The 14,385-nt window shown below is 39.8% G+C and overlaps 2 protein-coding genes across 11 annotated transcripts in view; one reads left to right on the top strand and one right to left on the bottom strand.

Moving 5' to 3' along the window:
• cdk14 (cyclin-dependent kinase 14) overlaps nt 1-555 on the top strand; it is a 24,012-nt gene extending 23,457 nt beyond the window's left edge. For both annotated transcript variants that reach the window (XM_047808464.1, XM_047808465.1), the window contains one exon: nt 1-555. This exon is cut by the window's left edge and continues 1,089 nt beyond it. The gene's annotated coding sequence lies outside the window, so the exon portion shown is untranslated.
• The window catches only part of nod1 (nucleotide-binding oligomerization domain containing 1), a 9,128-nt gene extending 246 nt beyond the window's left edge, over nt 1-8,882 (bottom strand). Inside the window, exons 1-13 of one of the 9 annotated variants that reach the window (XM_027160147.2) lie at nt 8,726-8,882; nt 7,403-7,491; nt 6,632-7,083; nt 4,898-5,072; nt 3,008-4,820; nt 2,755-2,838; nt 2,564-2,647; nt 2,195-2,278; nt 2,017-2,100; nt 1,789-1,872; nt 1,550-1,633; nt 1,053-1,136; nt 1-869 (exon numbers count right to left, since the gene is read on the bottom strand). The exon at nt 1-869 is cut by the window's left edge and continues 246 nt beyond it. In XM_027160147.2, coding sequence (XP_027015948.1) covers nt 797-869; nt 1,053-1,136; nt 1,550-1,633; nt 1,789-1,872; nt 2,017-2,100; nt 2,195-2,278; nt 2,564-2,647; nt 2,755-2,838; nt 3,008-4,820; nt 4,898-5,072; nt 6,632-6,823 — 2,841 coding nt within the window. In that variant the 5' untranslated portion in view covers nt 6,824-7,083; nt 7,403-7,491; nt 8,726-8,882 and the 3' untranslated portion in view covers nt 1-796. The other 8 variants (XM_027159841.2, XM_027160232.2, XM_027160011.2 and 5 more) reach the window with 8 other exon arrangements.
• Nucleotides 8,883-14,385: the final 5,503 nt, after the last annotated feature.

Raw genomic sequence — 14,385 nt, 5'->3', positions numbered from 1 at the left:
TGTAAGCTAAATGAGGCATTGTGGACTTTAAGGGCGTACTCATTTACCCAGAATGCATTGCTGTACAGATTTAGTTTAAAATGTACTTCTGTCAAGAGGAGCAATAAAATGTTTTTATTTCAGTTCCAAAATGAATATATGATTATAAAAACACACAAAGACACAGAAAAACAAACAAAACAAAGTAAACTGCAGTTTTCTTATATGGCATGTCAAGGAAAATGCAACCTTCATCCCATAACATGATCCCACGAGGCATCGTCACATCCGTCACACTCACAATCAGCAAGAAAAAAGGGAAATGAAACAATATAAAAACACATCAACATGAAGTTAGAACTTTCATTGTCTCTCACACAGAGTAGGGAGTGTGTGTGAGATGTGTCTTGGATATCTCATGGAGATAAATATTATGTACTCATAATGAAACTTTTCTCTTCAGGGTTTGGCCCAAGCTACACCTCCTTATAAACTGTGTGATGTCATTACTATTATGTCCATCTGTAAATGTTCACTGTTGTTTTAACTGAAATAAAGTATTTCAATGCAGTAAGACATTTAGTTTCAATTTTCTTTTCTGTACAAGAACATAGAGGAAACTTCTGAGTCTTAATAAACACACTTCACATCGCTACTGTATCACGAGTACATTCAATGCAGCTTCTGCACAGTTTTATCAGTAGCTTTGTAAACGTTACATCATCATCTGACCGCCACAGAGCTTGTCCAAAGAGCCACAACGCTTAGAGCCAACATTCTGCTACGCTTCGTCTCAATCGTCTTCGTCTCAATCGTCTCAGCAGAAGCGAAGTCTTTTCTCCTCACTGAAGCGAGTCTCGTCCTCTTTACTGATCTGATTCCCCTTTAAACTGCACACATTCACACACAACCATTAAAACTGTGATTAGAATAACAGCATCATAGTCAACTAGAACATTCTAACAATAAGAACAGCATCCAGTGTGGCTCTGCTGTGTGTGTGTGTGTGTGTGTGTGTGTGTGTGTGTGTGTGTGTGTGTGTGTGTGTGTGTGTGTGTGTGTGTGTGTCTTACTTGACTTCTTTAATTATTCTGTTGTGTTTCAGACCTTCGGCGAGCTGCTCAACTCCACCAGCAGAAAACTGATTGTCAATTAACCTGAACACACACACACACACACACACACACACACAGTAAATCATAAAAAACACCTTGTTCTCCAATAAAATTATTTATTCTGCACATTTTTTGTCTATCTTGTAACAGCAATAGGTTATAGCAAAACTGTATGTGGTGAAGCTTCAGTTCAATATGAGTAAAAAGTTTTAAACAAATAAAGATGATTAATATGATACAGCGCTTCTCTCATTACTGAGTACACTTCAGACTTGTCTCCTGATGTTGACAACAGAGAATAAAAGACCAAAGTTTCAGTGATGCTTCCTCGATTTATTTAATCCTCATCTAAATCATGAGCAGATAAACACAGCCTTTAAGATCACAGAAGGGACTCGACCATGGGAAAGAGGACATGGGTATTTAATACCCTGTGGTATGGGATAGGATCTTACATGAGGTGTGTGAGCGCTGAATTCTTCTGAAATGCTTTGGCTAACTCCACTGCTGCGTTGTCCGAGATCTTGTTTTGAATCAGCCTGAAAAACAAAAAAGTGCATGTTACATGTAATAAACCCTTCTGTGTTCCTATGTATAGACATGTAACACCACACACACTTTAACATGAATTCATATGTATTAAAGTGCACATGTGTCACTGAAGTGGGAAAGATGTGAAGAATTTGATGTGCACCAAAAGATGTGAAGGCTGGAATTTAGCGTTAGTGCTCTGGCTAAACTCGTTCCTCCCTCAGACGTGATCCCGTTTGCCGACAGACTAACAATGACAAAGTTACAGAAGAAATAGTTATTTTTATTTACTTTTTTAAATAACAGTTCATATATTACTGTAACGTGAACTATGATTAAAACCCTAGTGTGAGCATGAGACTGTTAACAAAATCTAGTCTTATAATCAAACCTGAGATTCGTTAAGCTGCTGTGGTTCTTTATTGCCTCGGCGAAAGCGTGAGCGCCGTCATCCCCGATGCTGTTCCCCCACATGCTAAACACAACAACTGGATGTTAAAACATAACTGGGAAATTGTGTTAGTTTATTCAGGTTTAATGTTTGTTCTTTTAGATCTGTACGTTTTTACCCAATTTCAAAGATCGATTTGCTTTTCCGAATAGCTTCAGCAAGAAATGTCGCACCGACCGCGGTGATGTGATTATAGCCGAGTCTGCAAACATCAAAAACATTTACACAAATCATGTCTTATTTTTTACATCTTGTAAACTATTGTGATGTGGAGTCTTTTATTCAGACACATTGGTGTAAGACAGTACATCCACAATCAAAACCAAAAATACACTCAAGACAACTAATAACAACGACCCAAGAAATTTAAATGAAGTCAGTAAGAACATCAGAAAATGAGACACAGTGTGACAGAAAACAAGGAAGCATCACAACTAGGAAACTGCTGATTAAGTGTTTAAAACTAAATAATAGAATCCATTCCTACTTGACGATTCTGAGGTGAGGACACACTGCGATTATCTGTGCTATCAGTTTGGCTCCAACGTCTGTGATGTGATTCTTGTAAAGTCTATAAATGGATTAACAGAGAAAATTCTGTTATAAATCAATTAATTAATTTCTATCTGATGTAAAAAAAGAGAAGAAGCTAATATTCATTAGTTGATGTGAAATTACCCCAAAACTTTAATGATTTTGTGTTTGATAAGTTCTGTGGCCAAAACCTCCACGCTGCTGTCAGTCAGCTGATTCACACATAACCTGAAACAGTTAGAACATTTTCATTCATCTTCAGTAAACACTTCATTTTGTTCTTCATCATCTAAACTTCTAGAAAAGAATTCATGCAACCAGGAAGATGAATTCTAGGACCAGTGGATCAAGGGAACGTTTAGAACAGGTAAGATCCACTGGGAAGATCTGACCGTACCTGACTACAGTCATTTTGCTGAATAAAGGAGTAAGCTGCTTCACACCATAGTCACTAATGTTGTTGTTGTCCAGATCGACTGCTAGATACTTCCTGTGGTGATGAAGGACAAAGTTGAGTGCGCTGCAGTCGGCTGAGTAGATGTTACAGTATGCCAGTTTGAGGTAATCTGCCGAGATTCCTTTAGCTGTCAGACGAGCCACATCCTCGCTGTGTGTCTCAAATATACAGCGCAGCATCCACAGGAAGTTTGGCATCACATGCACTTTATTTCCCTTTATGTCGCTGCTTGGGTGGCGAGGCAAGCCGCTCAAATGCGTTTTTATGCTGGTAGAAAGGTAGGACTTCAAAGCCTTTCGCTTTTTCTGCAGTGATGCTGGAGGGACGAGGTGCTCCAGGAGGACAGCGTTGGATTTGGACAGCAGACCACACAGGAACAGGTTTGTGAACTGAAAGTGTTCATTCGTCTGAAAGGGATCTGAATTCCTCAGATGAGACGACATTCCCAAACAGGAGAGGAAAGTCATATGGGATGATTGATGGTACTCACACTTGGAAAAGAACCTCAGGATCTCATAGGGAAGGACATATGGATCCAAGACAAGAGAAAATGCAGCCAGGAATGCCTGTAGTGTGACATGGAGGAACTCGTATGCTGCTGAAGTGCCACATGCGTCGTAGTGACTGACGGGTCTCAAAAATCCCACCTGAATGTCATCATCATTCAGGCCACAGGATGAAATCTCATTATGGGTGTAAGTGAAGCTGTTCTTTTCCAGACCCAGCAATGCAAGCTTAGCAAAAGCAGAGAGCATCTTCAGCCCTGATTTAAATGCTTCTGTGGTACAGCGTGTGCTTCTCCTCAGGGGTCCAGCACTCTTACTGCTCCGGCTTAAGAACACCTCCGATAGCAGGAGGAAGATGTTAGTAAGAGTAATGCAGGAGTCCGGCAGCTCAACATCTTCATACACACTCTGAAGGTGCTTAAAGCTCTTGAAAATAATCCAACTGAATAATGGGAAAGAGCAGAGACCACAGAGGTGGGGGTTTGCGTCCAGCTGAAGAGACACCATGTCCCTCTGCTCCTGCACAGGAAAATGATGAGACATGTATTGTCTGAGATGTTCTGGTGAGAAACCTCTCAGAAACACTTTCTTCCGGATCACTCTGCTCTGGATTTCTGTGCCAGTTCGAGCCGTTAAAATTTTCTGGGATCCAGTGAGCAATTTTCCTCTCAGCAGGTTTATGAGAACTAAAAGCGGGTGAGTTTTTTCCTCAGGAGAAACCACCTCAGGCATGTTTTCTAAATCAAAGTTCATCTGGATTTCATCATATCCATCAAACGTGAACAGTATAGACTCTGGAAATCGTAGCATGTAGCTGAACACCTCACTGTCCGGGTCTCCATCCGGATAACAGTTATATTTGAATATCAGGTCCTTCACTGAGATCTCATCGGTCTCCTTAAAGGTGCTGAACATCCTGCATCTGAATTTAAAGAGGAATTTTGCTCTGGTTTTCAGCTCTCTTTTGGACCACAGGTTCTGGAGTTTCTGGAGCAGAATGGATTTTCCCACTCCAGCATCACCCGTGATTAAGATGGTTTCAGCCTGCTCGTTAAACACACCGTAATCACACAGAATTTCATCCAGACTCTTCAGGAAGCCCAGACTCTCTCCTAGCTCACTGAGAATTTCCATCTGTGTGTCTGTGTACAGCTCCTCCAGTCGCGTCTCCTCTTTCTGAGAATATGAAGTGAGGAACTGAGTATCTCTGCTGAGTTCCTGCCTGAGTTTCTCACTGTATCTGCTAACTGAACACAGAAAGCAGTGTTAGTGCAGTAATCATTTAGACATGAGAAATTCTCTGTGATTTGATTAAAACACTCACTGGGGTCGGTGTTAATCACAGGTATGTCCCTCACACACTCAGCAGGTTTGTAGTGAATCGTGTCAAACCAAGGACGAAGGTCGATGAATGCATCATATGCTTGGTGCAGGATGTTAATAAAATACGCAGAGGCCTCTTCACCTTTACACTGCACCAACTCCAAGATTTTACGTACCTTGAATATGAAAAGTTTTGGGCTTTTAGGATATAGGGATAATGTATGTGTGAGTGAGTGAGTGAGTGAGTGAGTGAGTGAGTGAGTGTGAGTGAGTGAATGAGTGAATGAGTGAGTGAGTGTGAGTGAGTGAGTGAGTGAGAGTGAGTGAATGAGTGAGTGAGTGTGAGTGAGTGAGTGAGTGTGTGTGAGTGAGTGAGTGAGTGAGTGAATGAGTGAGTGAGTGAGTGTGAGTGAGTGAATGAGTGAATGAGTGAGTGAGTGAGTGAATGAGTGAGTGAGTGTGAGTGAGTGAGTGAGTGAGTGAATGAGTGAGTGAGTGTGAGTGAGTGAGTGTGTGAGTGAGTGAGTGAGTGAGTGTGTGAGTGAGTGTGAGTGAGTGAGTGAGTGAGTGAGTGAGTGAGTGTGAGTGAGTGTGAGTGAGTGTGTGAGTGTGTGAGTGAGTGAGTGTGAGTGAGTGCGTGAGTGAGTGTGAGTGAGTGAGTGAGTGAGTGAATGAGTGAGTGAGTGAGTGTGAGTGAGTGAGTGAGTGAGTGAGTGAGTGAGTGAGTGAGTGAGTGAGTGAGAGTGAGTGAGTGAGTGAGTGAGTGAGTGAGAGTGAGTGAGTGAGTGAGTGAGTGAATGAGTGAGAGTGAGTGAGTGAGTGAGTGTGAGTGAGTGAGAGTGAGTGAGTGAGTGAGTGAGTGAATGAGTGAGAGTGAGTGAGTGAGTGAGTGAGTGAGTGAGTGAGTGAATGGTTGAGAGTGAGTGAGTGAGTGAGTGAGTGCATATGGAAAAACGCATCCCTTTAGTCAGGCATACTGACTAAGAGAATCCTGAGGCATCTAGAGATCTACCAGCTTCAGTTGTCTCTGCTATACTAAAGAGGAGACACAACTCCATGTGGTGTTTGAGGACAACAACCTCCTCACTACAACATTTATCAGACTGTATATATATAATCACACCCCCAGTGTCACCCAGATGAGGATGAGGTTATATAATCACACCCCCAGTGTCACCCAGATGAGGATGAGGTTATATAATCACACCCCCAGTGTCACTCAGATGAGGATGAGGTTATATAATCACACCCCCAGTGTCACCCAGATGAGGATGAGGTTATATAATCACACCCCCAGTGTCACCCAGATGAGGATGAGGTTATATAATCACACCCCAGTGTCACCCAGATGAGGATGAGGTTATATAATCACACCCCCAGTGTCACCCAGATGAGGATGAGGTTATATAATCACACCCCAGTGTCACCCAGATGAGGATGAGGTTATATAATCACACCCCCAGTGTCACCCAGATGAGGATGAGGTTCCCCTTTGAGTCTGGTTCCTCTCAAGGTTTTTCCTCCCCACAGTCACCTGAGTCACCTCAGACTTGTACATTGGGGATAAATACATAATAAATACATACACATTATTTAAATATATCTAATATTAATCTTTTGTTCTATGTTGATGTTCTGTAAAGCTGCTTTGTGACCATGTTAATTGTTAAAAGCGCTGTACAAATAAATTTGAATTGAATTGAATGTGTAAGCTGTGAGAGACATGTTTAAGTACCTGCTCTGTTTTAGTGGCTGAACGCTGGATGATCTCTGTGTCTTCATTGCAGAGGAAGCCATTCATCTTCAGATTGTCTAAAATGCACTGTGTATTTTTTATCTGTTCCACTAAGACCTCTCTGTGCAGTGTGAGTAACCTACAGGCTTCGAGAGGAGCTTCAGCTCCAACCAGATCCACGCAGCCCATCATCAGAATCAAGGAGCCTTCACCCTCTACACAAGCCCTTTAAATCTCACACTAGCTCCATTCTGTCCAATTTGTTTTTGAGTATAATTCCCTTCTGTGTGAAACTTTGTCTATCTGAACAATTAGCCATCACACAATAAACACAAAAAATGCCGATCAGTTCTCTGTTCATTGCCCTTGCTGTCTGTGGTCTGGAGGAAGCGCTGTGCAGCAGAAACGAACACTTTTACACAGAATGTTCTGTCCATCAACGACGCTGGAAGCTGAGAAGTGGAAACAAACAGAAGGAGTTACAGCCTGGATGAAAATGTGCTCAGGATTTATTTTAGAAACATTTAGTACAGCTACAACTTATAAGAGACCTGGACTGCTCATGCTGCTTTATATTAGGGGTTTCATGTCTACTCATTTTTTACTAGTGAACAACAGATTTAATGACGCATCAACTATTTTTTTTCTAAGCTCAGGGTGTTGCACGTTTTGAAGTGACAAACCACGTTAAGTAAAAGTAAATACATTGGCGCACTAAATGTACAAAACAATAAATCTGTGTCTCATTTGATCATTACTAATATTGCTTACATACTTGTTTCTTGTAAATGTCAGTTATGTAGACGAGCTGGTGGCTCAGCTGACATCACTGCTTCTGAACCTGGGAGTGCAGCATATTACTGTGGAGGAAACCATCATCCACTAACATATAATAAAAACATGTTCTGTTGGTGAAGAGTTTGGAAAAAAACGAAAGACAATGTAATCGTGCCCATTTAAGTAATCTATTTATGATCAACTTGTATTGAGAGGTCTGTGTAAGTGAAACAGGCCTCTAACTAAGCTTGAGAGCTGCTTCACTAGTGCATTCACTATTATCACGTCTCACTCACCTGGGCTGCAGCACTAATGCGTGACAATTCTGTACATGATTTAAAAAAATCTATTTGGGCTTATTCTAGTTTTGTTTGATTGTGAGAGAACATTGTCTCGATTCAGCTTTGTTTTAGCAATTAATAACCACAATTTACACCTAGCGGTAGTGTTAATGTAATTTAACAATTTGTTTTCTAAAAACATTTATAAAACAAAATTTTAGAAGCAACACGGGCACAAAATAACAATGTATACAGAAACAGACAGGATTCTAATTTTCTCACACACACACACACACACACACACACACACACACACACACACACACACACACACACACACACACACACACACACACACACACACACTGCAGCAGCATTACAGACTGGAGCTAACAGAGACTCGAACACATAACACCACACAAAGGAAGTCCGTTTAAATAAATCAGACTGAATACGTTTTTTTGCACTACAATCTTTTTTATCTGCACTATTTGTTCACTTCACCGGTTTGCACTTTATCTGCCGCGTGCTGCTTCATTTTATTTATTTATTTGAGTAAAGATTTGAACCGATTCTTTCAACGTCTTCTGGAAATGCAGCTCGACTTCCGTCGAAAATCGTTGACGCATGCGCGGTAAATGTCGGGCAACAACAACAACAACAACAACAACAACAACGCTATTTACTTCCAGTGGTAAGGGAAAGGTCGCAGTGACGCAAGTAGGCGGAGGTTTATAACCATCATCTGCTGTTTGTAACAGACTCCTGTACAGTTAACTAGCTTAGTTTAAGGAAGTTTAACTTAGTTTAGTTTAGAACAAGAGTGGATTCAAGGAACCGGAAGTTGGCTTGTGAAGTACGTTAAACAACGTGTGTGTGTGTGTGTGTGTGTGTGTGTGTGTGTGTGTGTGTGTGTGTGTGTGTGTGTGTGTGTGTTTAACACTTTTAGAAAACTGGACATCAAGTAACAACGTGATAGAATAAAGTTATGTTATGTAATAAAGTACCAATATTACTAATAAAGAAATGTTCCTACCCCTAGTTGTCCTTCCGAGTGCAGAGTTTACAGTGCAGAGATAAATAAGGTGAAGAAAAGAACCAAATTACAGCTCCATGCTTGAGAGAGGAGTTCTAATGGCGAATATGAGCAGTGTGATAAATCTCTGACTCAGAGACTGTATGAGGAAGTGAAAGTAAAATAATGCTTTTTTACCCTAAAGGCCAAAGTGACGTGAACAGAAAATGTCCAAGATTGTGAAAATCCTTCACACGGTCAAACGTTTTACTTTATAAAGTTCTGATTTCTACAGACCTTCCTGAACTGAAATAGGTTTCTCTTTCACATTATAACCTACAGTATTGATAGGAAACCACATTACAGTGATATTGTAATTACTGTCTCATCATTTGAGGTAAAAGTCTCCCTAACCCTGGTCTCTCCACCCCACGGATCTGTTAACAGAAGCATCACATCATCTGCGGCTTGAAAGGTTTTTGAAAGCTGGAAGATTTTCATGTTTAAGTTTAGCTCCATGCTTCACCCTGGTCACCTCCCACCGGATCTGCTACTGTTTATAACAAAAGAAAACACAAATTTCATTTTGCTGATTTTATTTTTTATTTATTTTTATTTTTTACTAGGTACTGCATACACTAATTTAATGATTTTATTCTTCATCCATCAGAAGAAGTGGCCTGTCATGTTGGTTGTGATGGATTTCAGTTTGTCTTGATAAGCTTTTTCAGCGTGAAGTTGCCCCCAACCCAACGCAAAACATCAGCAAAATAGTCTTGTTTGTGCTCCGTTTGTGCTGCAAAAATTTTCGTTTGTGCTGCTTTGGTTTTTTAGATATTAAAAAAAAATAATTATAGATAAATCTAGGTCCCCCCACCCCCCCCCCCCCTCGCTCCAAATGTACCCAAAATAGAGTAGCTGGTTTGCGCTGCTAAAAGTTTTGTTTTTGCTGTTTCGGTTTATATAATATTAAACATTTTATTAGGTGGTCATTCTAAGGTCATATATATATATATATATATATATATATATATATATATATATATATATATATATATATATATATATAATGATCATTATATTTATATTGCTGGTATTACAATACTAATAGAGTAAAACAGATCATTTATCTGGTCACAAATTTATGATTCATGAGCAGCGACTTTTATTTCAGGTTTGTCATTTGTTCAATCTCTCACCCACATATTTCATATTTCACCCACATGTTTTAATAGAACGACAACTCAACTGTCAAGACAATTCAATAATCAATTATCTTTACTTCCCTGGTCTCTCCTGACTTTTTATTTTATTTACAAGGATTATCTGCTACACTTCACTGCCACCACTAGGCACGAGTGTCACTTCTGTTCAACATGCTTTTGTGAAAATCAGTGGAGTTCGTTGAGAAAAGATAGATACAAATCAAAGTATTATTATTCTCACTTTAACAGGTGAAAATAAACAAGTGAGAAAGGAAAATCTTTGTTTTTCATTTAGTTGCATAATTCTGCACACTAATAGTTGCCTAATAACAGTGTACATATAGATATTCTCTTAAGAAAGCCAAAACTTCACTTTTACTACTTAAATGTTCAGGTTTGAGGATTTGTTAACATTTTGGATTGACCAAGAGCACCGTAGTTGTACAATAACAAAAGTAATCCTCAAAAATAAACTTGCCTAATAATTGTGCACACAGTGTCCTACCGTTATTCACATAAGAACATAGAATACCAAGTAAAAACACCTTGGAGTTTGTTACATTGCACACATCGCTGTGTACAACCTAGTGCATGTGTGCCAGACAAGAGACCGAGCAAACAGACACTACTACAAAACAGATGCTTAAAATAAATAATAAAGTAACAATATGTACAAGTAACAACAGTGTATATGACCAATACAATATGGCTCTGTTAAAATCTTTAATGGAATCTTTTTTAATCCTTAATGGAATCTGTTAAAACTTTCTGCTTCTTATACCATTGTTTGGGGCGTTGATCTTGTTTGCATTGACCGCGTCAGGTCATTTCCATATGAATGGCGTGCGCGCGGTAGGTGGGATCACATTAGCGCTAATGAGGTCAGAAAAACTGTACCTCTCTTTACTTACATACAGATTACACAAAAAGACAATATTTGCTTTCGATTTTAATCCTTTTAACCCTCATGTTAATAAACTCAATAACACACATTTCTATATAATTTAGTGTTAAATGCCAAGTGTTTTCAGGCTGAACTTGTCTGGCACTTGGATGTAAAACAATCCTGTAGTCGTCTTTACTACATGTCAAGTAACAGACAACAGACACTGAATTTCTTCTGAATAAAATAAATAAAGTAGAAACACAGCTTTGTGCAGCCTGAACTTAGGGCCTAGATTTCATGTCAAACATTCAGAATCTTCTGAATAAAATAAAAGTGCTTTTAATCTTTAAGAACAAAATGAAACAGAAGACTTTTGAGCTGCCGCTTTTTTAAACATTAACTACATTAATAACACAGGAACTTTAGGCTAAAGGACATTTCAGGTAAAATAGAACAGGGCAGAATTTACTGAATAACAGAAAAGTGCAGAGCTTTGAGCAGCTCCCTTTGTCCTCTCTCCTTTCCACCTCTTTTGATGACGCTCCTGTCGTAATAACTAGATTAACTGCACATGAACGAAAGATTTATCTTTTTATTAATATCAAAGAGCTTATAATCTTATAATATTAGATTATAATAAGGAGATGCTAAATATGATAATATTAGAATTTTAACGGGTCCGGGTTAGAATGTTAAAGTGCAAACAATTCCATGTTTCAGATTGTCACAGCACATCTAATGCACATCATAACATCATTACACACACAATCTGTTCTGCTAATGCTGTCTGTCTGTGAATTGCCCGGAATTGTGACAGTAATATTTGGACTCCCTTAAATAAATCTAATGCTTCTCTTCACATTTGTCTGCTGTCTTTTCACCTTCACACCACACATTATAATATCACACGAGGCAGCTGTTACACGAGGAACCATGAAATTGCACTATGAGCAGAAATGTATGATAAATATGAGAAATAACTAATGCATTATACTAATATATTCATATATATGTTCAAATATTAGAAATATATAGTAGATGTTTTTTATTTATTTATATTAATCTCATTTCTCATTATTCTCATACTGTTTTGATCTGTTTCTTGTCTCAAACCCTGTCATGTGACTGGGGTTGATAATTATTGTCCCCACCTGTTACATGCTTCGTTACTGACTGTTTAAGTCTTGTCTGTTAGACACTTATGTTTCATTGTTTGGTACCCATGAATTGAAGACTCCCTGGTTTGGGTTCCTTCTAGTTTGTCCTGCTTACTCATATTGTCTCTTGCCCACCTCTGTTCTGGCCTAAGCTACGACTCTGATGCTGAACGTCTGAAATTATGTACTTGCATTCTGCTTCAGTCAAGCATGCATTCCAGAAGACATGGAAGTTGTAGTGTGCAGTAAAGAGGGCAGTGTGAAATGGAGGGGAACCAAAAGTCTGTTAAGCTCTACATATGCAGGCATAAAGAGAGAGCAGATTATTATGTTCTTTTTCCTCTTCGAAGCCCAGGCCTGATGGTATACATTTACCAACAGATGGATTGCATCTTCAACTAGGCCCAGGCCTCTCCAACCATGACCATAGTCTGCAAAAAGACCTCTTCTGCCATGACTGAGGCCTACACCTTTACTCTAGACCAGTGGTCCCCACCCCCCGGGCCAAATGGTACCAGGCCACCCAAGGAACATTAAATTATTCCCATTTTATTTACTGTGGTGTATTTCTCTCGGTTTGTGTGACTTTCCATGGACGAGAGGTTAACCGGGAGCTGAGAGACGTGACCTAAAGCCGCACTGATACCGCGCATGCGGAAAATAGCATGATCTCGGGCCGGGTTTAGGTGACGTCTGGAGCCGAGCAGCTGCGATGGTGGTGTTGTAGCTTTGGTGGAGAGAGAAGGTGTGTATCGCTCTTCTCTCTGTTCACCGGTACTTTGTCATGTTTAACAGTGCTTGGTGTATGTGTATATTGTGTTTGCTCAAATTTAACCCACAAATTAGCAAAAATGAGCAGGAAACAGACGTCGTTAGAAAGTTAGAAACTCTGCCGGTGTTCTGGATTAAAGTCATGGCGGAATACCCTGAGATTGTCACCACAGCACTTACATCCCTATCGTCATGTCCGACATGCTATCTGTGTGAAGCGGGGATTTCTGCAGTGATGGCAACCGAAACAAAACAACGGAATAAACTGGACATAAGCGACACACTTCGGGTGTCATCGTCTCCTATTACCCCAGATGGAACCGTCTCGTTGTAAAGAAACAAGCACAGGGTTCTCATTGGTTTAGCGTTGTAGTGAGTTAAAAAGGCAAGTTTAAATACAATTAAAGTAAAATTATTCATTTGAATTTAATTGTATAGCCCCCACCCTGCACCCCCAGCGGCCCGCGGTAAAATAATCAAACATTGACCGGTCCACGGCGAAAAAAAGGTTGGAGACCAGTGTGTTAGACCTCTGAAGCCACTAGATAGGCAGCCTAATGTCTGCTATGAGGCCTCTTCTGTCCAGCTTTAGGCATATGTCAAGATGTCTCCAGACCAACACAAGGCTTTTAGTTCTGATTTGTGTCTTGTTTCTGTCCCTGATGTGTGACTGGTGTCAATACTTATTGAACCCACCTGGTACCTGTTTAACTTTGCCCGCTTTTAGTTCTTGGAACTTTAGTTACATATACTTGATTGATTTATATACCTGAATTATCATCTGCATACATGTAAAGTTTATTTATTAGTCATCTACTTTGGCCCTTTATCATATTGTCATAAGTTTCTCTTTTCTGTAAAAATACATTTTTTTATAGACCCCCGCTGGTGTCATATTACAACGGGCTATCAAGGTGAAGTGCTGCGGGATCCATGGTCCCAAAATCCATCCCCATCCCCAGCCGTCCCGCACATGCCACGCTCACCCTGTTTGTGTGTATGGTTTTTTTTTGTTTTGTTTGTTTTTTGTGGAATAAATATGGCTGCTTTCATTGTTATACTCATGATATGTTTGTCAACTAGTGTATAATGCATTAAAAAAGCATGGCGTGTTGCATGGAACCAGCCCAGTGCAAAGCCACGCTACACTTACCCTATGTATGTGCTTTTTATATATATATAAAAAGCACATACATAGGGTAAGTGTAGCGTGTGTAGCGTCATTTGGAGCATATATATATATTATGCTCCAAATGATGTGTGTGCACCTCATCTAATATGTGATGCATTAAAACAGTGAGACAAGTGCTGCGCCAGCCGGAGACAAGAAATATCAGACAAAATGTAAAAAAATGAATTTGATGAAATGGTCAATTTATAATAAACATGTAGACATCGAAGAGTTCAGGAACAAAACTGTGTAGCAGCAGGATGCTTAAAAACAGGACTGTACTCAGTGATACAGCTGTGTTTCTTACTGTTACTCACACAAACACACACACACACACACACACACACACACACACACACACACACACACACACACACACACACACACACACTATTTTCATCCCACCCGCAGCTGTGTTTCTCATTGTGACCCCCACACTGTTACTTACATACAGTCAGAACACACTGACCGCACACACACACACACACACA

This window comes from Tachysurus fulvidraco, chromosome 25 (assembly GCF_022655615.1).
Source record: "Tachysurus fulvidraco isolate hzauxx_2018 chromosome 25, HZAU_PFXX_2.0, whole genome shotgun sequence".
NCBI lineage: Eukaryota > Metazoa > Chordata > Actinopteri > Siluriformes > Bagridae > Tachysurus > Tachysurus fulvidraco.
Note: the sequence above shows the minus strand (reverse complement) of the source record. Positions and strands in the feature narration are given on the sequence as shown.